At 44.9% G+C, this 27,805-nt stretch overlaps 1 protein-coding gene across 2 annotated transcripts in view; it reads left to right on the forward strand.

Annotated features, from left to right (window-relative positions):
• NBAS (NBAS subunit of NRZ tethering complex) overlaps positions 1-27,805 on the forward strand; it is a 445,751-nt gene that overhangs the window by 262,071 nt on the left and 155,875 nt on the right. For both annotated transcript variants that reach the window (XM_069973153.1, XM_069973154.1), the window contains exon 41: positions 16,366-16,595. In XM_069973153.1, coding sequence (XP_069829254.1) covers positions 16,366-16,595 — 230 coding nt within the window. The remainder of the gene's footprint in view (positions 1-16,365; positions 16,596-27,805) is intronic.

Below are 27,805 nucleotides of genomic sequence, written 5' to 3' on the forward strand. Positions count from 1 at the left end.
ATCCATTCATTGTCTATGGATCGGCCGTTGGAACGGGCTCAGCCACTGATGCCCAGACATGGAATTTCATCACTTTTGACAAAGTCAGCAGTGCAAGTCAATGAGGGATTACGGGAGACGGCGGACCTATCAATAATTGCCTTGAATAAATGTAGCTATAGAGGAAAAGGTTGTCCTGATAAGGCCGTTCACCTGGTTATTCCGCATATAAAGTACGGCCGAGGCCGCAGCACAACATATGTGATATCTGAAGGGCGATTCGCGGAGGTGGACGATCTTCTTGGCATGCCGTCTGCTGTCGGGAGATAAGCTGAAACCTGGAGCGACGCAGCGCAAATGATCAGTGGCAGTAAAAGAGGGGGAAGATCGGGGTCACGGATGAAGTTTAGCTACAAGTTAAAAATACTCTTATTTCTTATTCATGTCTAGAGTTAAAGGGGTAGTTCAGTAAAAATGAAAAAATAAATTCTTTCAAATCAACTGGTGTCAGAAATTTGTAATTTACGTCTTTAAAAAAAAAAATCTCGTGTCTTCCAGTACTTATCAGCCGCTGTATGTCCTGCAGGAAGTGGTGTATTCTTTCCAGTCTGACACAGTGCTCTCTGCTGCCACCTCTGTCCATGTCAGGAACTGTACAGAGCAATATCAAATCCCCATAGAAAACTTATCCTGCTCTGGACAGTTCCTGACATGGACAGAGGTGGCAGCAGAGAGCACTGTGTCACTGTTTTTTAATAGAAGTAAATTACAAATCTCTGGCACCAATTGATTTGAGAGAAAAAAAAAGTTTTACAATCCCTTTAAGCTACATAAATCAAGGCAATTTTATAGCATCTATAGCATACAACTAATTTATGTAGACTTGCCGTATTATAATAATACAGTCATCTTACTAGTGGAGCCAAGGCATAAACAGAGGGGATGTACTATTGTATAACCAGAATTATGTGACACCAGTAGATAGAGGAGACAATAGCAGCTTCCTGTGAAATGACCTCATCACAGGTCACAGAGCGCGCTCAGTAATGTCTCACCTTCATCTCTGGGGACAGAGTCTGTGTTGTCTATGTCCATGAGTTTTGCTGTAAAGCATGTCACTAAATGCTGTTTAGAACAGCCCAGGCAATATGGCCGCCTCCATAACAGTGTACAAAAAGGGAAATAAAAAAAAAACAAGTCAGAAAATAGAAACAAATTAGAATACAAGAACAAGTCTTAGTATCTGACTAATCAGTAAGAGAAAATTAAGGTTTATTCAGAAAGCAGAAAAGGTCCTGTCTGTCCTGCTCTCCGGCCCTGCGCTTCCTCCCCCTCTGGCCGTCTCAGATGATAACTTCTAAGAGGAGAGGGGGGATAGGAGTATGTTGTGGGTGATGTTCTATAGTTGCCCGATGTTATTGGATATCTACTGGATATTGCGGCCGTTGTTTCAGTGATGTTCTTATGATGTTATCTATCTATGGGATTAGGAGACTCTGTCCCTGTGGGCAGGGATGATAACGCATGATTGGTACAGAACCTGTGGATACTGCTGAATACCAGGTCTGCTGTGATATTATGATGTGCCGTCTCATAGACATGAACAGGAACTCCTCCTTGCCACAGTGCGCTTCATATAATAGGAAGCAAAGCCTGGCACAGCATCCCCTGGAGACAGCCCCTGTTTGCTAGTCTGTGCATAGTCTTCAATACGGCAGACTCCTTTAGCATCTGCTGTCATATGTGACTCGTCAGGTGCCAGAGGGACTGCTCAGCTATAATGCCTCCTAATAGACTGATCAGAACACTATTGATCTTCCAGTCCATTTAATTCCATCAGGATCGACAGTTCTCATCAGCTAAAGGCCCGGCGTGTCAGCAGAAAGACGCCATCATTTGCTGCACAGATACTTTTCTCATTTTATTTCCATAGGAGAGATGCCTGTTCTACAATATAATACGGTCGTACCCCATAGGCTGCAATGCGGTCACCAACCTTTAAGGAAATACAGGTGTACCTTGTGCTGTTGTGTTTATTCCGGAAGGGGTATTCAACTCAACCATAACTTTTGATATGTTGCTGCCCATGGTAAGAATAACAATTCCTTCCATGCTTGTTATCTATTCAGTCTCCTTCCCCCAGTTCTCAGCTGCTGCTTTCTGCTGAAGACACCAAAATCTGTGTGTGAGCTTTTCTCTCTGTCTCCCCCTCCTCCTCCCTCCTTTCGGCTGATGTAAACAAGTCCCTGGCTTGCTTTATCTGTAACTTTGTAGCAACTCAGTAATGCTGGGAGATTTAATCACTGTGCAACTTGACCTCGGATTATCCCTTCCAGCGTTACAAAGAAGCTACAACGTTGCAGATAAAGTATGGAAGGAATTGTTAGTCTCACCATGGGCAGCAACATATCAAATGTTATGTTTGAGTGGAACATACCCCTTTAATAAATTTACATTTTGAATAAAATTCTTCTTGCTTTGAAGTCCGGTGCTGGACTGTGTATATGCCTACCAGGAGGGGGGTTATTTCGGCTGGTCCGTTAGACCCCCATACAGAGTGAGTAATACCTGTGCATAAGGTACCTATCACTAATATTGACTCTACTATTCTGAGCGCGATTCTCTTCTTTTTTCCTTGACCTAGACCAGGGATGGGGAACCTTCGGCCCTCCAGCTGTTGCGAAACAACAATTCCCATCATGCCTGGACAGCCAAAGCTTCGCTTTGGCTGTCCAGACATGATGGGAATTGTAGTTTTGCAACAGCTGGAGGGCCTAAGGTTCCTCATCCCTGGCCTAGACCTTCATGCTGTGGTTGCTGTTTGCAGACGCTATCGTGCCCACATTCGCTATACGAGAATCCAGCCGTAAGCCTTCCGTAATTCTGTCTACGACTATGGACAAACTACAGACCCTTTTGTTTGAGTGGCTCCATTTACACGGCCATACGTGTTACATGGCCGTGATCTGTACGGACAACAAAATCAACTCAACCTAGTATGGACCCACAAATGTGGCTTGGATCACTGTTGGTCCATACGTTGCGGATGTCTGTTTGTTATTTCCCCTCACCCCCCTGCCGGCCGATTTAACTGTTCATGGGACTACGTCTTTAACCGGATGGGCATAAAAGCTCCCCAGTGGGACTATAGGTGGCACTAGAGACTCTGCTCTTTTCCATCTTGAGGAGATGTGATTTGCATACTGTCTCCCATGAAGCATTGCCTGTAATACTCTCTGCACATCTGTATCTCCTTAATGAGAACCAGTAACCCTCAGGGATATGTGGCAGCGCACAGCACTAACCATGCTTTCTGCCACTCAGGTTGACAGGCAGCAGTATAGTTTTAGCTTACTCTCGTACTGATCATGTAGTATACAGTACTTCTTATACTCTGTAAATGCACCCCACCACCGGTTGAATAGTTTCTGTCAGTAAGTGGCCGTGAGTCCTGGACGTTCACTAGTTACCCTATATACTGCTGTAGATATAAGCCACTATCTTTGTATATTCTGCACTGTAGATTTCTCCAACGCTGATTTATGTGCATCTTTCTTTTCTTCGTATTGACTGTAAGACTGAGAAACCTCCCTACCTGTAGACGCCAATTAGTCCGGCACCTGCTGTGCGCAAAATCTGGTGTGAGCTGAGCCCACATCCTCCTGAACTCCCAGATTACCTGCGAGTATTTTAAGAATCGCTTTATTAGCAAGAAGCTTACTTTCCACCATCTTTGCTGCTTTCCTTATTTCTTTGCACTAGATACAAGGATAAGAGTTCGGCCTTCCATCATAATCAAAAGTGCTAGAGATTCAAATCTGCTGCTGCTTTTTGACTCCCAGAGCAGAGGATGTAAACAAGGATGTATACTTAAAGTGTCACTTTCGTGTTATTATTATTTTTATTATTATTATTTTTATTATTATTATTTTTATTATTATTATTATTATTATTATTATTATTATTTTCCCCCCAGAAATCAATAGTCCAGGCGATTTTAAGAAACTTTGTAATTGGGTTTATTAGGCAAATATGCCATTATCTGCATTCAAGAAGACTTGGCCCAGGTCCCCCCTCCCTCCTCTTTCTCATCCACTGCTCATTATCAGGAAATCTTGACTCTTTTACATCAGTCGAGGCCTGTCTAATCTATGGAGAGGGGAGGGGGGAGGAGGGAGATCGCTCATTTTAACTAAGTGAATCGCTTTGTTTGATCTGCACTCCGCCTGCCTTTCAGTGCTGCTCCGCTCCCTGCCTCTCCTCCCAAGATGCCAGGAAAAGCTGGATTCAATCCTGGGGAATTTCTCCCAGTTTCCCATAATTGGATCCAGCTTTTGCCCGGCACCTGGGGTGGAGCGACAGGGAGCGGAGCAGAAAGCGATTCACTTTGTTTAGATTGGCTCATCTCTACTTGTGATGTTTGCACACCATCCACAGGACGCTGCAGCCACTCTTGTACTATTGATTAACTGCAGCGTCCTGTGGGGAGTGTTCGCTGTAACCATCAGTGATGGCAGTGGTGAACCTGGAGCAAGTAGAGGCGTGAGTATACATATTTCTTATATCTCCGCCCTATATTAGGGCTGGGCAACTAATTGAATTTTTTTTAAAAAATTCTAACCCTTAAAGGGACCCATTTTTCCAGAACACCTGGCGAGAGGGTGGGTGAATAAAAATAATATTCACTTACCGCTCTGGCTCTATCGCTGCTGGCCGCATTCGGCTGCTTTAGTCTCCCGTGTCCGTCAGTTTCTTAGTCATGGGATGGGACTTGGGATATGACGGAGGTGTGCAGCCGCTGAATGGGCCTGCCGAGACCAGGAAGTGGCAGTGACTGGCGCTGTGGGATGCGGTTGGCAGGGCTAGAGCCGGGGAAGGTTAGTGGATGTTGTGTTTTTCTTTTTTTTTGTTACCCGCCCCCTTCCCGGCCGTTCCGAAAAAAGAAAATCTTCTTTAAGGTTTTATTGTGCTGCTAAAGTAGTTTGGCTGTTCTTACACAGTGCAGTTTTGCTCAGTCTTTGTTGGAGGTTTTGCACCAGCTTGAAGCCAAAACCAGGTGTGGATCACAGTGAGTCAGATACAATAAAGGACAGACGCTACTTCTACTGGTGTGTAATGGATTCATATACATGGCCACTTTATTAGGTACACCATGCTAGTAACGGGTTGGACCCCCTTTTGCCTTCAGAACTGCCTCAATTCTTGGTGGCATAGATTCAACAAGGTGCTGGAAGCTTCCTCAGAGATTTTGGTCCATATTGACATGATGACATAACACAGTTGCCGCAGATTTGTCGGCTGCACATCCATGATGCCAATCTCCCGTTCCACCACATCCCAAAGATGCTCTATTGGATTGAGATCTGGTGACTGTGGAGGCCATTGGAGTACAGTGAACTCATTGTCATGTTCAAGCAGAAATCGAGACTCATCAGACCAGGCAACGTTTTTCCAATCTTCTACTGTCCAATTTCGATGAGCTTGTGCAAATTGTAGCCTCAGTTTCCTGTTCTTAGCTGAGCGGAGTGGCACCCGGTGTGGTCTTCTGCTGCTGTAGCCCATCTGCCTCAAAGTTGGCCGTACTGTGCGTTGAGATGCTCTTCTGCCTACCTTGGTTGTAACGGTTGGCTATTTGAGTCACTGTTGCCTTTCTATCAGCTGGAACCAGTCTGCCCATTCTCCTCTGACCTCTGGCATCAACAAGGCATTTCCGCCCACAGAACTGCCGCTCACTGGATGATTTTTCTTTTTCGGACCATTCTCTGTAAACCCTAGAGATGGTTGTGCGTGAAAATCCCAGTAGATCAGCAGTTTCTGAAATACTCAGACCAGCCCTTCTGGCACCAACAACCATGCCACGTTCAAAGGCCTCAAATCACCTTTCTTCCCCATACTGATGCTCGGTTTGAACTGCAGGAGATTGTCTTGACCATGTCTACATGCCTAAATGCACTGAGTTGCCGCCATGTGATTGGCTGATTAGAAATTAAGTGGTAACGTGCAGTTGGACAGGTGTACCTAATAAAGTGGCCGGTGAGTGTATAAGACAAGTAGCATCTGTTCTTTATATTTTCTGCTTCTTTATCATTCACACCTGCTGCAAACGCTGAACAAAACTGCACAGTGTAAGAGCAGCACAGAAGAGCGTGGAAATCAGGGATAAGACTGAATGCATCATGAAATGTGAATGATTGGGAGGGATAGCCAAAAATAACATATATACATGAATGAGGATACCCTTCAGGATGTGATGGATATGAGAGAGTCCATTATAAGATCTGCCAGGAATTCATCATGCTATGATATCATTTACATATAAATGCTCCTGGTATGCATCTCTCTGCCATTCATAATTCCGGATGACAATGTTGCTAGATTAATGTGTTTGGTGTGTGCGGGACATCGCAGCCATAACAGATCACTTGGCTTCTACAGACATGGCGCCAGAAACATTCAGCTTCTACGTCGTGAACGCGCAAACACTAAGGAGGTAATTTATGAAGACCGACTTTTCTTGTATCTTGCTTAAGGCTATGTTCATTTTTAAGTATTTTGCAACAAAAACCAGGAGTGGATTAAAAACACAGAAAGGCTATGTTTACACACTGCTGAAATTAATTGGGTGGCCGCCATTTTATGGTAAACAACATTTTAAAATAACGGGAATTACTTGCTATAAAATGACGACATCCATTCAATTTCAACACTGTGTGAACATAGCCTTTCTGTATTTTCAAGCTCCTCCTGGTTTTGTTTAAAAAAAAACTGACCAAAATACTGAGCAAAAACCCTGTGTGGGAACACAGCCTAAAAGTGCCCAGGTTGCAATGCACCTGATTTATAGAGAGTCTCTATAGTTTTAGAGACTGCCAGGATCTGAGCGTATGACATGACAATGTTTGGACAGCCTAAATTGTAACTTATAACAGTATAACAGGAATATCGCCAATATCATCTGAATATCTGAACATTTGAATATCTGTGGCTGACTAAGTTGGATGCAGCCCTAGGGAGTCCTGGAAAACACCGATATGTACAAAGCCACAATGCGTACATGTGACCACTGCTCTTACAGGAGCCACAGGACCAAATTTTGCAGATCGCTGGGATTCCCAACAATAGAACCCCTTACAATCAGACACTATTCCGCCTATCCTGTTCAGTATAATTCCACGTGGTTTCCTCATTTGCCGGGATCAGATGGAGTAAACCTTTATAATAACGACTATCGTTCTGTGTAATATGGGGATCAACTTCAGGTTAATGTTAAATAATGATGTTTGTGACCATTAATCGTTAAAAAGTGACAGGTGCAATCATTAGGCACAACTAAACCGATGCTGTTTGTGAAGGCTCACCAATGGTATAGTATTCCTAGGCCTAAGATCACTGGCCTGGACCAGACCAGCAGGGGAAACTTCCTCCACTTCAATGTGCAAAAGCGGCACCAAATCCGGGAAGAAATACACTCAAATCGCACCAGGATCGTAGGGTCCAGTGAGGATCATACGGGAGAGGGGATTGACGTTTGAATTGATTTTCATTAAGGTCAGCAACGCATTTCGGCACCACTAATGTATACACAGAGCCTTCCTCAGTGCTGCTTGTCACGAAAGCGCCGGACAGAGGTTGGGAACAGGACAAGACAGTGAGCCCTAGCCACTACAACCCACCTTCTATCCCTACCTACTTGTCACAACAGCCCTAAACAGCTGCGGACAACCGCGGTGACGGTCCCTGTCCTACACCAGGTGATACAGAAAACAAAGACAGATGAAACAAACACAGTAAAGAAGAGTCTTTGGTCTGGGTCAGCGGGGTAACTTAAGAAAGAAGGAGAGTTAGGAACAGGCAAGGAGGTCAGGGCAGGCAGCAGACAAAGCAGGTAGAAAGATCAGGCAATGGGTCAGGCAACAGATGTAGTATAACCAGGAGAGGTAAAGTGCTCAGCTGAGTAACACTCAAAAGCCAGCAGGGAAATGAGCCGGCCAATACGGCTGATAATCGTCCCGTGAAATAGGAGGCAACAATCAGCCGACATCAGTCATGTCGGCAGATCGTTGATGTAGTTTGTCTTTCAACATATTGAAAGACAAACGACTTATATAGCAGCGATCTGCAGCCGCCGCTCCGTGTAATAGGAGCGATGGCAGCAGACCGCCGCTATATCCTATGGGCTGCCCGGACGATCAGCGATCACCCGGGCAGCTCCCCCCGGACCTCCCCGGACTCACCCACTCGCTGCTGCCGCTTGGGGTAGCGGAGACAGCGAGCAGGGAACGAAGAGTAAACGAGCGCTGACAGCGCTCGTTTGCTCCCCAGAGTCGGCCCGTGTAATAGGGCGTTTAGGGCCCTATTACATGGGACGATAATCGTGCGAAAAATCGTTATATTCGAATTCAAACCATAATCGTTCTGTGTAATTGTGGGCAAAGATCGAAAAATCGTTCGTATGTCGTTGATTTAGATCTGAACCTAAAATTATCACTAATCGTTCGCTGTAATTGCACATTTGTTCGCTTTAGTTCCGTATTTTTTCAGTTCAATGTAATTGCACATTGTTCATTGTTTTGCTGGGATCAGAAGGAATAAACAATCACAGTAACGATCATATCTAACGATTATTGTTCTGTGCAATATGGTGAACGATTTCAGGTTAACGATAAACAATCTCGTTTGCGATCGTTTATTGTTAGTCGTTATTCATCAAAAATCGCTCAGTATAATAGGACCCTAATGGTGCTTTTACACGGATTGATTATCGTTCGAATTTGCACGATAACTATCGAATTCGAACGATAATCGTTCCGACGAACGATCAAACGACGAACGAGAAATCGTTCATTTTGATCTTTCAACATGTTCTCAAATCATCGTTGGTTGTTCGCAAAAAAATTGCAGATCGTTCCGTGTAAACAGTCTTTCACCTATTTAACCTATGTGCGAGATAGGCTTAAGCAATCGCAAAACGATTTTTCCGTACGATATATCGTTCCATCTAAACGCTGATCTTTATAAAAAAAATAACTTCAAAATCGTTAATTGTGCGATTGGGAAAATTATAGCTCCGTGTAAAAGTACCATAACAGGCAATGCGGGTGTGGCTGGAAAGCTAAGACAGCATTCAGACAGATGACTGCTAACCAAAAACAACCAGAGGCTTAGCGCTTCCTCGGTCCCCCAGTACGGACCGAGGAGCGCAAAGTCACATTGCTGACACTGCTTTTGTTCTTTGAGGTGGAGGAAGTTTTTCCTGTGGGTTTGGTCCAGGTCGGTGATCTTCCGCTCTATGCTGCTGATGCATTGGGGAACGTGGAGCCGGGTGTTAACATGTGTCGGGCAGAAAACACTTCCAGCATCCAATAAGATGCAAAAAATTACATATATGTCAAAGTACATAGAATGTTTTTGTTTTCTTGAAAATGAAACTTGGAATAGAATATTCTGGCTTCTTTCCGCTGAATCTCCCCGCATCAATTTATACATTAAAAAAAGCAACCCGAGTCAGTCGCTGGAGCTTTTTATCCCCCGGCTTCTCTTTCTTGCTGTTTCCAAACTCTTCTATTTGCGCAGCTGCCATACATTAAGCTGGAATTAAAGCACCTACAGCAGCGAGAAACAGCAATAATACACAACTTCATTGTGCTGTCAGTGTAAACCCCGACCGCTTCAGGTTAAGTAGGCTGTTTGTATTGATGTTTTTTTTTCTTCCTTTTTTTGAAATGAACATTCAATGCCGCAGCGATGCCGCATTGTTATTTCAAGTGTGTAAAAGTGCGAGAATTTAACCTCTTTGTGTCAGCTTGAATGCCCCGAACAATGCGCCGCTGTGATAAATATCCGCACCGGGCCACAATCTGCGACTCTTAATGGGGGGGGGGGAGTCTTTCCTTTAGGTTGTCTTTCAATCCCTAAACCTTAACCAATTGCTTTTAAATGGCCGTATCAGGCTGAGAAGATTAGTATCCAATCCGGTGTAATTGTCAACGCTCCGTAAATGTTTTTGGCGTGTGATAGTGTTCTAGCAGGTAGCACATCACCGGAAGGTCCAGGCTTTGCGGCATGTCATTTAAAGATTTGGGGGTAATCTCCGCGCCCGCGTGCTCACATCTCAATAGAGCCGTCTCAGTGGCCCCATGAGCACAGCCGGACTTAATCCCTGAGAGGATTTCCGAACACGATTTCTGGCTGCGAGGTGGTTTCAACTCAACTTATGGATGGATATAGGATGGGAAAATCTGACACTTGCGGCTGGGATTTAAAAACAGCTTTTAAAAAAAAAAAATTTTTCAAAAGAAATTATTCATTTTATTTGACTTTCTGAATTTTTTTAAGGTGCTGTGCTATCTATTGTGTGTAAGAAAAACTATTTGGAGGCTGCTTTTGGTGGAGGTTGACAAGGTGCAGAAGTAATAGTTGGACCTGGTGCCCATAAGCCCCTCAACTATACATGATGCCAGTGCTATGAATGCCGCTTGATCATCTAATGTGTATGGGGGCATCTCGAGTCTTCCATTGCTGGAAGATGTCACACTTTAAAAAATCCTTGTGCCCCCCTGGATATCATGGTGATGTCACTTCCTGGACAACATGGCGATGTCACTTCCTGGATATCATGGTGATGTCACTTCCTGGATAACATGGCGATGTCACTTCCTGGATATCATGGTGATGTCACTTCCTGGATAACATGGTGCTGTCATGACCCGACTCCCAGAGCTGTGCTGTGCGGCTGTGGCTGCTGGAGAGGATGATGGCAGGGGGACACAGGGCACTGGAGGGACACTGAGCATCCCTCTGCCATCATCCTCTCCAGCAGCCACAGCCCGCACAGCTCTGGGAGTCGGGGTGTGACATCACCATGTTATCCAGGAAGTGACATCACCATGATATCCAGGAAGTGACGTCACCATGATATCCAGGAAGTGACATCACCATGATATCCAGGAAGTGACATCACCATGATATCCAGGAAGTGACATAAGCTCAAGGGTCTAGAAGGTGAGAGTCCCCATCTCCTAGTTCTCTCTCACCTCTCCTAGGAGGTATCACTCAAGGTACTGGCCTCTATTTTTAGAGATCGGTTAAGCAGCATTGCGAGGCCACAGGGATACTAACATAATAAAGTTAATAAGGTTAAAAGAAGACAAGAGCCCATTAAGTTCAACCCACAGAAACCCCACTGTGTTGATCCAGATGAAGGCAAAAACCCTTACCAGGCAGATGCCAGTTGCCCCATCACAGGGACAAAAATTCCCGACTTCAATTGGGAATCAGAATAATCACCAGAAATGGGTAAGCATAATTTTTTTTTTATTATGTTCCCGCACCCCTTGCTTTTCCTTTGGATTAGCTGTCCTCCAGATGGAAGGAAGCCGTCTCTCTGGGATAAGTGAGGGGCAGGGCCGTCTTACCCATTGGACAGAGTAGGCGGCTGCCCGGGGGCCCTTGTGTCCTAGGGGGCCCCTGCCCTCTGTGTCCTGTATTTTTCGCTTTATAAGACGCACTAAGTGCGTCCTATAAAGCGAAGACTGCTCCCAAGCAGTGCTCCCAAGACGGCTCCCAAGCAGCACCGCAAGGAAGCCGTCCCGCCCGCCCCCTGTATTGCCCCCTCCGCCTGCCCAGCCCGCTCAGCCCGCCCCTTCTATCGCTGCTCAGGCCGCCCCTTCTATCGCCGCTCAGCTGAGCTGATCAGAAGCGCAGGAAAGTGCAATAAGCAGCAGTTTTCTGGGCTTCTGATTGACTCAGCTGAGCGGCGATAGAAGGGGCAGGCGGTCCCGGAACTCACCTGTCCGCCGGCCCCAGCAGCTGATGTCTCCCGGCAGCGCACTCCCGTCATCCTCCGGGCACAGGCAGCGGGGTACAGAGATGCTGCCTGTGTCCTGGATGTGTCGTGCAGCCGGACACTTCCGGCACAAGCAGTCTCTCTGTACCCCGCCGCCTGTGCCCGGAGGATGACGGGAGTGCGCGCTCTGCCGGGAGAGGAGCTGCTGGGGCCGCCGGACAGGTGAGTAACTGGTTTGTTGTTTTGGGGGCACTGGCTACTATGGGGGCACTGGCTACTATGTGGGGCACTGGCTACTATGGGGGGCACTGGCTACTATGGGGGGCACTGGCTACTATGGGGGCACTATATAGGGGAATTGGCTACTATGGGGGGCACTATATGGGGCGATTGGCTACTATGGGGGGCACTATATACAAAGATGTGGGGGATTTGATGGCTTCGGTTGGGGGGGGGGGCAATTCACACCTCTGCCCAGGGGCCCATAATGCTGTTAAGACGGCCCTGGTGAGGGGGCATAGCGCAGGGTTTCAAAGCAACTTGCCTCTTACCCATCAGGGTGCTGTTTGGATGATAATCCCCAGCCATGTGGCGTATAGACTGTCATATTGCTTCAGTTGCAATTGTTTGCTCAACTCTGCCAACCTGAAATCCATCATTTCCATTTGCTCGATGGCTCCTTGCGTGACATCGTGCGACATGTGGCTTCTTGTATAGAGTCCTCGGATTAAGGATAATGGCATGAATTGAGCACAGCCTGCGCAGAGCTCCCCTCCTGCAAGGCGCATTCACATTACATATCCCCCCACAATTACTCCTAACATGTGAGGCTGAAGTTACGGACGCTGGAGATTAACGTCATGTAAAGCGGCTGAAATACACAATTACATAATGTTTTCTGGGCAATTAAACACAACTCCCGTCTGCTGCCGTGCATAATAACCGCCAGAGAGAGGACCTTTATGGATGGTGTAATTCATTTATTCTTCTGGGGTGTACGTGGCAGTGTAAGTGCTAGGAATAGTATGGCCAAAAAAGATATATACAGTATATACATATAGAGACACAATTCAGTGTTTAATTCAGTTCCATTGCCACAGGTGTACTGTATAACATCCAGGCCCTACCAATACCATCTGCTTCCCTAACAGACACCTGTGATATAATGGGTCCTCATAAAGAGCAAATGATACTAGCTAGGTACTGTAATAATACTACCGCTGTAATACTACTGATGTAATAATACTACTGCTGTAATAATACTACTGCTTTAATAATACTACCGATGTAATAATACTGCTGCTGTAATAATTCCTTCCATACTTCTTATCTATTCAGTCTCCTTCCCCCAGTTCTGAGCTGCTGATTTCTGCTGAAGACTCAAAAATCTGTGTGGGAGTCTTTCTGTCTGTCTCCCCCCCCCCTCCTTTCTAAGATGGCTGATGTAAACAAGTCCCTGGCAGGCTTTATCTGCAACTTTGTAGCTTCATCAGTAACTTGACCTCAGAATAACCTGGGCCAAACTGCTTAGTAATTCTCATATAGACAGACACATTCAGATCGATATCTTCAGCTTTAGGAAACATTATGAAAGGGGTTATCCAGCGCTAAAAAAACATGGCCGCTTTCTTCCAGAATCAGCAGCGCTCTTATCTCTAGTTCAGGTGTGATTTGCAATTAAAGGAGAGGTTCGGCGAAAAGTATTTTTTAATATGTTATTACTTATGGAAAGTTAGACATATTCCTAATGTACATTAACTATGGGAAATGCACATATACTGCTATTTCCCTTAATTTAGTAGACCATGGAGTGTTCAAATTCTCTCAAAAACCGTGACGTCACAAATCAGGTGTAATTCCTATGGAGTGTCCAGCAGGGGGGCACACTATATGTAAAATTCTATGGACTGTATTGAAGTATATAGAAGAGTATGTAATGTTAAAACTACACTTTATTAATGGACACTGTTCACTTCAATGGGACTAAGTTGCAAAAACCTGCCATGTTTTTATAGCGCTGGATGACCCCTTTAATGAAAAGTTTGCGGAGACTCACCTTAAGCTCCTACATAATGCCATTTAGGCTTTAAGTCTCCTCCCTCTATAGCTTTATCTCATTGAATGGCAGCTTGCCTCCAGATGTCAGACCCCTTAGATGGACCTCTATAGCGGCACATGGTCCTGCCCCCCCCCCCCCCCCATTTGAATCCATGGTCTGAGATATCTAATAGAGATGAGTGCAACTCGATTGTTCATTATTTGAATAAAGTTGGATGCCGCTCTAGGGCGTCTGGTAAAACATGAATACAGCCTATGGCTCCAGTGGGCGGGTCCTAATAAGAGAGTTGCAGCTTTTTCCAGCAAGGCAGGTTGTCAGTCACAGAGTAGGACTGCCCACTGGACTCATACATTTGGAAAGAGCTGTAGGACCGCCCACTGGACTCATACATTTGGAAAGAGCTGGAGGACCGCCCACTGGACTCATACCTTTGGAAAGAGCTGTAGGACCGCCCACTGGACACGTATGTAAAGAGCTGTAGGACCGCCCACTGGACACGTTTGTAAAGAGCTGGGATTCAACACATTAAAGTATAACGTCCACTGAGCGTTCTCCCACACGACTATATATTCATCTGCTGTACTCCTTCTGCGCTGTGACAAGACGCCCACAAACAGAGCAGCGTATAAGGTGACAGACTGACTTGAATTACACATGTAGCATTAACACGTTTTGTATGCAAATCCACTCTGTTCCCGATGAAGGACTATCCCCTAGAGCCTCGTTTTTTGTGAGTCTTTTATTGTTTCTCTACGTTTTCGTTACAGTTCAGACTATATTTGCATAGTGATTGATGATGACGTCTTCTGACATGTTTTCTGCCCTTTTGTATGTTGGTTTATCTATGTGTTGGTGTTGATAAGGTGCCGTATAATTGTATAACATATCGCCTAGTAATAGGCGTAACTGTCTGCATACATTGCTTGTAATCGTATTGCTCCTTCATGTTGGTAGCTTTTGCTTTTACAATGGTGACATATAGAGATAATGGGGGAGATTTATCAAACATGGTGTAAAGTGAAACGGGCTCAGTTGCCGCTAGCAACCAATCAGATTCCACCTTTCATTTTCCAAAGAGTCTGTGAGGAATGAAAGGTGGAATCTGATTGGTTGCTAGGGGCGACTGAGCCTGTTTCACTTTACAGCATGTTTGATAAACTGAGAGAAGTTTCCCAGAGCTGGATCCAGCTTTTCCAGGCTCCCAGGGAGGAGCGGCACTGCCAGCTAAGCTAAAGAAGCGAAACGTTTCGTCATTCCTGTATATTCGCTCATCTCTAGTGACGGACCATTATAGATACAAAAAAACGTAATATTAAAGGGGACCTGTCATTACTTCCATGCTGCCTAAGGGCCCCATTAAAAAAAAACTGTTATCGGCCGTATATGGCCGATTACTGTCCGTTCCAGACCATCATTTTTAGGTGTAATAACTCATGTTGAAAAGCAACGATCAGCTGGCCTGCACAATGTTGGCTGATTGTTGTCTCTTAGCATGTTCTAAAATCCCGATAGTGGGGGTCTGCTGCCCGCCACCCCGTGTAATAGCAGCACTGGCAGCTTACCGCAGCTCTCTTTTATGGGCCAGCCGGAGGATCTATACATGGTCCAGGCAGCCCCTCTCGCTGCTCTCCAGCTCCTCCCTGCTCAATGTGCATGTAATAGGTTGGCGCTCACTTCCTTCCGAACATTGTGCCGTGTAAGGCTCCATGCACACGGAACAAAAGTCCAGTCCACAATTCCCACCATTTCTCACCATTTAGAATTGCCAAATAGGGTTAGTGCTGTTGTCTCGTGATCTGGAATCTACCATATGGTTTTAAGTGTCCCTGTTGTTTAATATTTTTTTTATTTTTTCAGAAATCAATAGCACAGGCGATTTTAAGAAATTTTGTAATTTGGTGTATTAGCCAAAAATGCATTTTTGTCATGAAAAAGCAGTTTAAAGCTCTCCCCTTGTCTTAATGGTTTTCTATGGAGAGGGGAGGGGTGGAGGGAGATGAGGCACCAAAACAGGACAACAGAGTTAATTTACAGCTACATCACTGGGCTGTCTCATCTGAAGTCAGCACTGACCTCTCTGACCTCTGAATACCGGCTTTCTGTGTAATACTTTGTTCTTTGCTCTCTGCTGGCGACTAATCTCCCTCCTTCCCCCTCCCCTCCCATAGGTTACACAGGGCTCGACTGATGTAAAAGAGACGAGATTTCCTGATACTGAGCAGTGAATGAGAGAGAGGAGGGGGGGGGGGGGGGGACTGGGGAAAGTCTTTTTGAATGCAGATAATGGCATGTTTGCCTAATAAACCCAATTACAAAGTTTCCTAAAATTGCCTGGACTATTGATTTGTGCAAAAAAACTAAACAAAAAAAAAAAAACCACGACAGTGACACTTTAAATTGTCAACGTATCAAACAAAATCAGGATTCTTCAAAAAGTGATCTTATGTTCATGGTTGAAATCTAGAACCTTCACTTATTCTGGATCTACAGATTTGTTGCAGATTGGCTAATTCATTTTATTTATATATTTTTTTCTCTCTAGGCGGACCCAAATATGCTCATCACGTTGGTTACAAAGTACGTCTCCGATTACGCCAATGCCAACTGGCCTATAGAACTGGTGCCCCTGATCGAACAGCTGCACTATTACAACGAGCGGTTGGTGGACTTCACCCAGGCTCAGATCCTCCAAGGTCTCGGCAAGGGAGTGGACGTGCAGAGGTTTTCTGCAGATAGCCAGTACAAAACAGAGACTATTCTAGGACTTGCGGAGTAAGTATTATATTTAACAGGTCTGAGGCCAGTCTTTGTGTGTCCGTTGTTTGCTCTTTACTACACAGTGGGCCTTACGGTCATTGCCCTTGGAACCTCCATTTGTGCCTCTATAAGCAGATCCATCAGGCTTTATAGCGGATATAATGTGCCATGAAGGGCTATTCTTACATGTCAAAAAGACATAAGCCCCCTAAATATTTTACAGTGGGGGGCAGTCAGGCACTATGGGGATCCACTCTGGGAGACACTACATGTGTGAGCAGAGTCTTAAAGGGGTACTCCGGCGAAAATCTTTTTCTTTCAAATCAACTGGTGTCAGAAGTTATTATAAATTTGTAATTTACTTCTATTTAAAAATCTCCTATCTTCCAGTACTTATCAGCTGCTGTATGTCCTGCAGGAAGTTGTGACACAGTGCTCTCTGCTGCCACCTCTGTCCATGTCAGGAACTTTCCAGAGCAGCAGCAAATCCCCATAGAAAACCTCTCCTGCTCTGGACAGTTCCTGACATGGACAGAGGTGGCAGCAGAGAGCACTGTTTTACCACTTCCTGCAGGACATACAGCAGCTGATAAGTGCTGGAAGACTGGAGATTTTTAAATAGAAGTAAATTACAAATCTCTGGCACTTTCGGACACCAGTTGTTTTAGAAGGAAAAAAAATGAATGAACTAACTCTTTAATAGTGAGAAGTGATGGTCACTGTGAGGGAAAGCAAGCATGGCAGGGTATCTGCTGAAATATGATGTCCTACAGTGCATAGCAGGCAGTATCCCTCTAATACATACGTCCAGCCATCTAGGACATATAAAGGGCATCCGTATTGCCGTATCCATCCATTACCAAACAATAAATATGTAAGAACGATCTGTAAAGCAGCAGCACGCTGAGCGGCAGCGATGAGGACCACAGAGTACGATGACGGCAGAGAGCCGGAGCCGGGATCTGATCTGCCTCCAGATTACAGCATTGTACACGGCCTCCAGATGCATCAGGAGCGGCTAATCTCGTGAGCCTGGATATGAGCGGCCTGTGTGATGTCATATCGGAGCACTACAACTGCCAGCAATTAGCCGGGGAGATTAGGAGAGCCTATCCGCACATAATAATGGATTGCTGCTGCTGCCGCCCTGAATAAGACAGCGGGATTAGAAGCCTCGGCGCTACCAGGAGGCGGCTTTCAGACTTTCTCCAAATGTTCTTTGAATACATTTTTGGTGCTTAGGAAAAGTAGGGAAATGTTAATGCAGCGATGTTTAGAAAAGGATTATAAGGCCTGATAGGAAATCATACGTTACCTGATGGCAAGATACCCTACTGTCTGTGTATAGCACTATATATACCCTCCTATACACTACTGTCTGTGTGTAGCACTATATATACCCTCCTATACCCTACTGTCTGTGTATAGCACTATATATACCCTCCTATACCCTACTGTCTGTGTATAGCACTATATATACCCTCCTATACCCTACTGTCTGTGTATAGCACTATATATACCCTCCTATACCCTACTGTCTGTGTATAGCACTATATAAACCCTCCTATACCCTACTGTCTGTGTATAGCACTATATATACCCTCCTATACCCTACTGTCTGTGTATAGCACTATATATACCCTCCTATACCCTACTGTCTGTGTATAGCACTATATATACCCTCCTATACCGTACTGTCTGTGTATAGCACTATATATACCCTCCTATACCCTACTGTCTGTGTATAGCACTATATATACCCTCCTATACCCTACTGTCTGTGTATAGCACTATATATACCCTCCTGTACCCTACTGTCTGTGTATAGCACTATATATACCCTCCTATACCCTACTGTCTGTGTATAGCACTATATATACCCTCCTATACCCTACTGTCTGTGTATAGCACTATATATACCCTCCTATACCGTACTGTCTGTGTATAGCACTATATATATCCTCCTATACCCTACTGTCTGTGTATAGCACTATATATATACCCTCCTATACCCTACTGTCTGTGTATAGCACTATATATACCCTCCTGTACCCTACTGTCTGTGTATAGCACTATATATACCCTCCTATACCCTACTGTCTGTGTATAGCACTATATATACCCTCCTATACCCTACTGTCTGTGTATAGCACTATATATACCCTCCTATACCGTACTGTCTGTGTATAGCACTATATATATCCTCCTATACCCTACTGTCTGTGTATAGCACTATATATACCCTCCTATACCCTACTGTCTGTGTATAGCACTATATATACCCTCCTATACCCTACTGTCTGTGTATAGCACTATATATACCCTCCTATACCCTACTGTCTGTGTATAGCACTATATATATATATATATATATATATATATCCTCCTCAATAAGGAATGGAACATACATGACAATGGAATGATGATATATGTTAGTATGTAAGTGATTACAAGATTGGAGTGTAAGGATTAGGGAAAACCTAGGTATGAGGTGAGATGGGGCTGGGCCTGGGGGCATCCTGTACAGAGCCATCTTGCCCATTTCTCTCTCCGCTCTGAACCCTATTACACAGGACGATTATCGTGCGAAAAATCGTTATATCGTTTGACTCTAAATGATAATCGTTCTGTGTAATTGCAGGCAATGATCAATCGTTCATATTTCGTTGATTTAGATCTTAACCTTAAATCATTATTAATCGTTCGCTGTAATTCCACGTTCGTTCGCTCAAGTTCCGCCTTTGTCCACTAATCGTTCAGTGTAATTGCACATTGCTCATTGTTTTGCTGGGATCAGAAGGACAAAACGATCTTATAACAATTACAATAATGATCGTAGTAACTAACAACTATTCTGTGTAATATGGTGAACGATTTCAGGTAAACGTTAAACAATCTCGTTTGCCATCGTTTAGCGTTAGTCATTAATTGTTAAAAATCGCTCTGTGTAATAGGACCCTAACAGTTGGATCGCTGACCGCACCGCAGGGAGCAACCCCCCCCCTGTTGCTTTTTAAAAATCCCTGCATCAAGATGCTGACGGAGCCACATACTACACATTTCCATCATCATAATCATTGTTCATGCGTGACTAGCGGCGGTCCAGGAGAAGAAGTAGGGGGGCTTTGGATGTTGCTGGAAAGGCGAGAACGTTCCCAGCTCTGCCCAGTGGCCCATGATGATGTTACGACAACCCTGATCCTGCTGCCTATATGTTGCAGCTCAGCCTATAGATCCTGCAATCTCATAGGTTGCCAAAGCTGGAATCTAAGCCGGTACTGTAGTTGCTTTGTCGACAAAAAATATGGCAACTGGGCATGCCTAGGAAGTGTTGCAAGCCCCCCACCTTCCAGTAGCCGCCTCCTCATCACAGAACAGGACCTCTTGTCTTAGATTTAGGCTTAGTGGGCAAAATTTTAGGATTACCTTAAGGTTAGAAATAACTTTTTTTTTTTAATAACCTGTCTGTTTTCTGTTTACGTGATAGCTGGGTTTTCTCATTCCTCCCCTTGTCATCCTGTGTCCCAGCACACTGTTGCTAGCTTTTTTTTTTTGCATTTGTTCCTCCCCGGGGTGGACTATCCCCCCTCAGCATTTTGCCAGTGAACAGCAAAGCTCTCCGAACCCAAACGCTCTGGATTTGCCATCTAACGTCTCCGGACACTAAAGCGGCATCCAGCTTCTCCAGACACTAGAGCGACATCCAGCTTTTCCGGACACTAGAGTGGCATCCAGCTTCTTCAGACACTAGAGCGACATCCAGCTTTTCCGGACACTAGAGTGGCATCCAGCTTCTCCGGACACTAGAGCGACATCCAGCTTCTCCGGACACTAGAGCGACATCCAGCTTCTCCAGACACTAGAGCTGCATCCAGCTTCTCCGGACACTAGAGCTGCATCCAGCTTCTCCGGACACTAGAGCTGCATCCAGCTTCTCCGGACACTAGAGCTGCATCCAGCTTCTCCGGACACTAGAGCTGCATCCAGCTTCTCCGGACACTAGAGCTGCATCCAGCTTCTCCGGACACTAGAGCTGCATCCAGCTTCTCCGGACACTAGAGCTGCATCCAGCTTCTCCGGACACTAGAGCTGCATCCAGCTTCTCCGGACACTAGAGCTGCATCCAGCTTCTCCGGACACTAGAGCTGCATCCAGCTTCTCCGGACACTAGAGCTGCATCCAGCTTCTCCGGACACTAGAGCTGCATCCAGCTTCTCCGGACACTAGAGCTGCATCCAGCTTCTCCGGACACTAGAGCTGCATCCAGCTTCTCCGGACACTAGAGCTGCATCCAGCTTCTCCGGACACTACAGCGACATCTAACTTTTACCGACGCTAGAGCGGCATCCAGCTTCTCCAGACACTAGAACAGCATCCAGCTTCTCCAGACGCTAGAGTGGCTTCCAGCTTCTCTGGACACTAGAGCGACATCCAGCTTCTCCGGACACTAGAGCGACGTCCAGCTTCTCCGGACACTAGAGCGACATCCAGCTTCTCCGGACACTAGAGCTGCATCCAGCTTCTCCGGACACTAGAGCGACATCCACCTTCTCCGGACACTAGAGCGACATCTAACTTTTACCGACGCTAGAGCGGCATCCAGCTTCTCCAGACACTAGAACAGCATCCAGCTTCTCCGGACACTAGAGCGGCATCCAACTTCTCCAGACACCGGTAGTCAAATACGGAGTTTTCATCTTTGGGGAGCAGTTCAGCAAGTCCACATATCACTAGACACTACTACTTCCAGTTTTTCCGATGCTGGTAGTTCCGAGCTGTGACTAATCTCAGGCCAGCAGGCCCGTGGATGGGTTGCAGGTAGTTTATTGGTTTCGGTGCACAGCGGCTGAACTCTGAGGACTGAGACATCGAGATTCATTGCAAAGCCAATATTTCAGTGGTTTTCTGGTAGCTTTGCCGTCCTCTCATTCTTTTTATAAAGTCCATTTAGTTGTCATCTGACCCGGTCAGCCCTTACTTTACCACAAGATGTTTCTCTGAGTTGACTGGAGTAATTCTTGAAGAAACTATCACATTCCGTACTGAGGGGATCAATACAGGTGAATCCCGCGGTTCTCTTTTTTTCTTTTTTTTTTTTTGAACGTTTATCGATGTAATAGGAACATGGCGGAGATCATGTCTGGGAACGCAGCGAGATCCATTGTAAACCAGAATCACACGTTCTTCCAGTTGCCTTCGGGCGCAATTTTTTCTCATATGTCTGGACACTCCGGTATGTTGTTGGTGTTCCCTGCTCTTTCTCTAAATAAAGAGTTAAAAAAAAAACAAAAAAAAAAGAATCACACGTTCTACATTTACTAGAACTGGTTTAACATGAAAGTGCAAATATTCTTTTATACTTCCCACTATAACCCACAAAATGTCAACATAAAAGGGTTGACTAATGTTAAAGAGACTTAAAGGGATTTTTCACCATTTTTTTTTCCTTTAAATCAACTGGTGCCAGAGATTTGTAATTTACTTCTTTTAAAAAATCTCCAGTCTTCCAGTACTTATCAGCTGCTGTATGTCCTGCAGGAAGTGGTGTATTCTTTCCAGTCTGACACAGTGCTCTCTGCTGCCACCTCTGTCCATGTCAGGAACTGTCCAGAGCAGGAGAGGTTTTCTATGGGGATTTGCTGCGGCTCTGGACAGTTCCTGACATGGACAGAGGTGGCAGCAGAGAGCACTGTGTCAGACTGGAAAGAATACACCACTTCCTGCAGGACATACAACGATTTTTCATTCGTTGCCTGCAATTACACAGAACGATAATCGTTTACATTTGAACGATATAACGATTTTTCGCACGATAATCGCCCCGTGTAATAGGGCCCTTAGTCCATAAGAGTTCTGACTCAATGCTGCAGGGGTTGCTGGGTCCAGTAGTGCAGAGTCTCACTACTCTACTGATTGGCCGCGTAAATGACTGTTCACACACAGCAGAACTCCAGCTGCTGGCGTGATGTCATCCTGGAATTAATCTGGCGTTTTCTGCCCTTTGCTAAGATGTGAAACATGACTGAATTTGTATCAGATAAATGATTGGGTTTGTTCGGTATAATAATGTGTTTTTGTCATCCGGCTCTATGGGAACAACAAAGTGTGAAAGAGCCAATTATGGCATGCTGCTGATCTTTGAGATGGCCATGAATCATTTTTATAGTGTTTTTATATGCTTTTAATTAGACTTTTCTGGGGTAAGAGGCTTTGCGCGATGCATTGGTATGCAGTGCGTCTCCCCGACCGTTCTTGAGGGAAAAAACGTACAGAGTGAAGAATGCGTCTGAAACCACCGCGAGATGCTCACTTCATTACAGCTAATGGGGGATTGCTCATCTTACAGTAAAATGTGCCGACTTTTTATTCACCCGCTATGCATTACCCCTTTGAGATCTTCTGACCCCTAATAACAACCACAAAGTTGTGTGTGACTTTCGTAGAAAAGTCTAGATCTATTGGTTCATGAAGCTACTTTACTTATAGTTGTATCGTATTTGAAGTGGAACTGTACGCAGGTTAGACCCATCTGACCCAGTGCTGAGGATGAAGATTTGTCTCTTACCTTCATCCTCGTCGCCGTTCTCATCCATTTCCATTAATAGTTAGAACCTTATGCTAGTTGGGCAGTTTAGCGCACTGGGGGCTCCTAGCCCACCCATCCAGCCCAGCACTGTTTTTTTTTTTTATTACGAGAGGAAGGCTGCTGGGGGGGGGGAGGGGTTTCGGAGCAGCGGTGCTCCGTGTGTCGTATATTGTCAGTGGAATTTACCGCCACCAGTGTGTTTGTCCGTGTCAGTGGATAAAAGGGTCGTGTGTGCTTGATTTTTGCAGCCCAACCTTTTTGTTCTTTGAGGGATAAACTGGCGCCAAAGTGGTCTAGCTGTGATTCAGCTCTTTTTTCCTACATGAACGTTCGGCCAACAGTTATTGAAACTATACGACCACTTTACAGGGTTGTTACTTTACAGGGTAGCTACCTATAGGTGGCACTAGAGAGACAGTTTTCTGCCTTTTTGAGGAGGGCTAATTTTCATACAATTTCCCAAGGTGCATTACCGTAAGTATGTACAGTTTGTATAGATGTCTATGATAAAAACGGACAGATTACTGTCTTTCCCCGAAAATAAGACCAGTCTTTTATTAGTTCTTGCTCCCAAAGATGCGCTAGGTCTTTTTTTTTTTTTTTTTCATGAAGAAGTCACATGTCACATTCACAGTAGGGACAAATATGGAATGGCGACTTCCGGCCACCAGGGGGAGCTCACCATAGCACTATCATACAGCACAGCAGGGACAGTGTACTGTATGCAGCAGGCAACAGGATAACGGCAGACACTTGATGCCTTGACTGCACATAACGGCCGCGGAATGGGATTTTGGGGTTGGTTGCAAGTGACGGCCTCATTTTCTGCTTGCTGCTGCTCTGCAACGGACTGTGAAGGTAGAGGACAACAGCGACAGGCTAAATAGAATCACAGCTGCATGCCCTGGTGTTCTGTGCTGCCGGGCATGCTTCCAAACACTTTGCTAGGTCTTACTTTCGGGGGAGGCCTTTTATTTAGTCATTCAGCGAAACTTCTCCTAGGTCTTATTTTCGGGGAAACGGTCCATGCGCCATTGCTTTAGCTCAGTAAAGTCTTGCATGGTGTCTATATCCCTTAGTGAGACAAACCGCTTTAATGTCAGATGCAAAAGTTTTGGGTATAATAATAGAAGATAACTTCTTTGTCTCGGTCGGTGCTCGGAGTCGCCGGGAGCTGCTTAGTACCCAGGATGCTATTTGTCTAACACGAGTGGCTGAGGGAAAATGCCTGTAGGAGAAGGAGAACATGGCTGTCTTGTCTTGTCTCCTCTTGTCACTTCGATATGTAAATCGATGCCCCCGTCTGATGATTTGAGTGACGTGAACACATCTTTGTGTCCTTTCAAGCTCCGCACCAGTTCAACACTGTTTCTGAGCAATGACATTTAGTGGCAGCTGTAGATCCTGGAACGTGAGGAATAGACCGAAGCAAAGGAAATCGACAGGGACAACAATTCCGCTTTTTAAACTTTTCAGAATTAAAATAAACGAAAAAGTTTTCAATGAGCAAAGACATCTGAGGATCTGACAGGAGAGCAGTCAGCGGGGGGCTCCATCCCATTCCTCTCTGGCAGAGCGAGCACGCAATCACATTGTCACTCAGGACTATTAGCGAGGACGGGGGAGGGGAGCCTTTTACTGCCAGCCACTTGATGGACGACTCCTCACCTGCCTTTTGTGCCCAGCCTTGCATTAGGGACAATAACCAGCAGACTTGCACTATTTGCCTTTTCAATGTCATCTATTTGTGCGGAAGGAAAAAAAAATGTTATATCAGATATTATTCTTCTACATCAATTCTTTAGCATTTGTGATCTGACATCAGAGATCTCGGGTATAATGCTGCTTAATCGTAAAGAATATATACACCTAAGATTGCAGGAGTGCAGATACAGTACAGTAGTAGTACAGACAGTGCACCACCATCTCTTATCCTGTACTGTATAAGATTGCTGGAGTGCATATACAGTGCAGTAGTAGTACAGACAGTGCACCACCATCTCTTATCCTGTACTGTATAAGATTGCTGGAGTACATATACAGTGCAGTAGTAGTACAGGCAGTGCACCACTATCTCCCATCCTGTACTGTATAAGATTGCTGGAGTACATATACAGTACAGTAGTAGTACAGTCAGTGCACCACCATCTCCCATCCTGTACTGTATAAGACTGCTGGAGTGCATATACAGTAGTAGTACAGACAGTGCACCACCATCTCTTATCCTGTACTGTATAAGACTGCTGGAGTGCATATACAGTACAGTAGTAGTACAGTCAGTGCACCACCATCTCCCATCCTGTACTATATAAACTTGCTGGACTAATTGTTCAGTGTAATTGCACATTGTTCTTTGGTTTTCTGGGATCAGAAGAAATAAACGATCGTAACTAATGACCATCGTTCTGTGTAATATGGTGAAAGATCGTTAGCTGTTAATTGTTAAATATCGCTCTGTGTAATCCCTCCGTTTATTACTTCTGATCCCATAAAAACAATGAACAATGTGCGATTACACTGAACGATTAGTGAACGAATGCGGAATTACAGCAAACGAATGCGGAATTACAGCGAACGAATGCGGAATTACAGCGAACGAATGCGGAATTACAGCGAACGAATGTGGAATTTCAGCGAACGATTAGCGATAATTTTATGTTCAGATCTAAATCAACGATCAACGACATATGAACGATTTTTCGATCGTTGCCTACAATTACACAGAGCGATTATTGTTTAAATTTGATAATCGTCCTGTATAATAGGCCCCTTTCTGTGTACAGGAACCTTTAGGCCTGTTTTCCTCAGAAGCAGCGTGTGGAGCTGAGTGTTGGCGGCTCATCCTTTGACTCTGTGGCTGAATGTGTTTCCATAAATGTTTTGTTAAATGAGTCCTTGGGATGTTGACGTGTTACGCTGTTAATTGCTCTCAGACGCATCGCACCTCCGCACCCGAATCTGCATCCTGCTAACGAGAGCGCCAATATTAAAGGTGGCGTCGGTGAGGAGCCATGGGAGCGAAGCTTCAAGAAAACCTGAGACCTCCAAGATCTCATTGTTTGTAGTTAGAACCTTCTCTATTAAAAACACACAATAAAAATAGTAACACAAAGCGAACAAGAAAAGAAAATAAGCCATGGAACCTAATTGTAGTCACCATCAAAGCCTACGTCATATCTCTTACCCTTAGCTATTAGTTATACTTATCCACAAATCATTTACCATACAGTAGGGTAAAGCTGGGCTACATTTTGTATTATACTCCAGAGCTGCATTCATAGTTCTGCTTGTTATTATTAGAATCAGCTGAAATTGTGTTGAACAATATATACCACAGGAACCCAGTTTCCCCAACTTTTTGCTGAATGGCTAAATATAAGGCCTCCCCTGAAAGTAAGAGCTAGCAGAGATTTTGTTTGGAAGCATGGCTGCCGAACAGAACACCAGGGCATGCTGCAACTGGAGCTCCAGTTAACCACACTACTGGAACCATATTGAGAGTGCGGTACTGCTTACTGGGAGCGCTGTGTACGACACATTGGTACTCTGCGTATATCCCTTCACCTGCGCTGATCCATACGAGGGAGAGTGGCGGTCTATTGATGCTGTGAGGATTGTTCTACATTCCTACTGACCACGCTAGTGTTACCCCCGGGATAGCTGTGGTGACGGCATCGATACCTGTGCGGTAGATTTAGGCCTATTTCACCCTTGCTGGAGTTTGTACACTTACGTTCTAACTCCAGGAAGCGCCCCTATGTTTCTCTTTTTGTTACTGTACTGAAAACCAGAGGGGAAAAAAGTTTTTACATGACCTAGTGACAGAAATTCTATTAAATTAAAATTTATTAAATTTTATTAAAAAATATAACTTCTACCCATAACTAGCATTATAGTATTATAATACTAATATAGCACTAGTATTACATTACGGCTAAATGATGCACCCCTCCCCCCTTTTTAATTCTCTGGACGTCTGTGTCTCTTAAGGTCATAGCCGGAACACACTGCAGGTATAAACAGCCTTAAAGGGGAACTCTAGTCATTTTTTTTCTTTCAAATCAACTGGTATCAGAAGATTTGTTATTTACTTCTGTTTTCCAGTCTTTCAGTACTTTTAAGCTGCTGTACGTCCTGCAGGAAGTGTTGTATTCTTTCCAGTGTGACACAGTGCTCCCTGCTGCCCCCTCTGTCCATGTCAGGAACTGTCCAGAGCAGCAGCAAATCCCCATAGAAAATCTCTCCTGCTCTGGACAGTTCCTGACACGGACAGAGGTGGCAGCAGAGAGCACTGTGTCAGACTGTAGAGATAACACCACTTCCTGCAGGACATACAGCAGCTGATAAGTACTAGGTGGCTTAATCATTTTTAAAAGTAATTTACAAATTTGTTTAACTTTCTAATACTAGTCAATCTAAAAAAATAAATTCTCAGGAGTACCATGGGAGTTGGGTCATGACATCACCATGTTATCCAGGAAGTGACATCAACATGTTATCTAGGAAGTGACATTACCATGTTATCCAGGAAGTGACATCACCATGTTATCCAGGAAGTGACATCACCATGTTATCCAGGAAGTGACATCACCATGTTATCCAGGAAGTGACATCACCATGTTATCCAGGAAGTGAAGCC

Source organism: Dendropsophus ebraccatus, chromosome 6, assembly GCF_027789765.1.
Source record: "Dendropsophus ebraccatus isolate aDenEbr1 chromosome 6, aDenEbr1.pat, whole genome shotgun sequence".
In the NCBI taxonomy this organism is placed as follows: domain Eukaryota; kingdom Metazoa; phylum Chordata; class Amphibia; order Anura; family Hylidae; genus Dendropsophus; species Dendropsophus ebraccatus.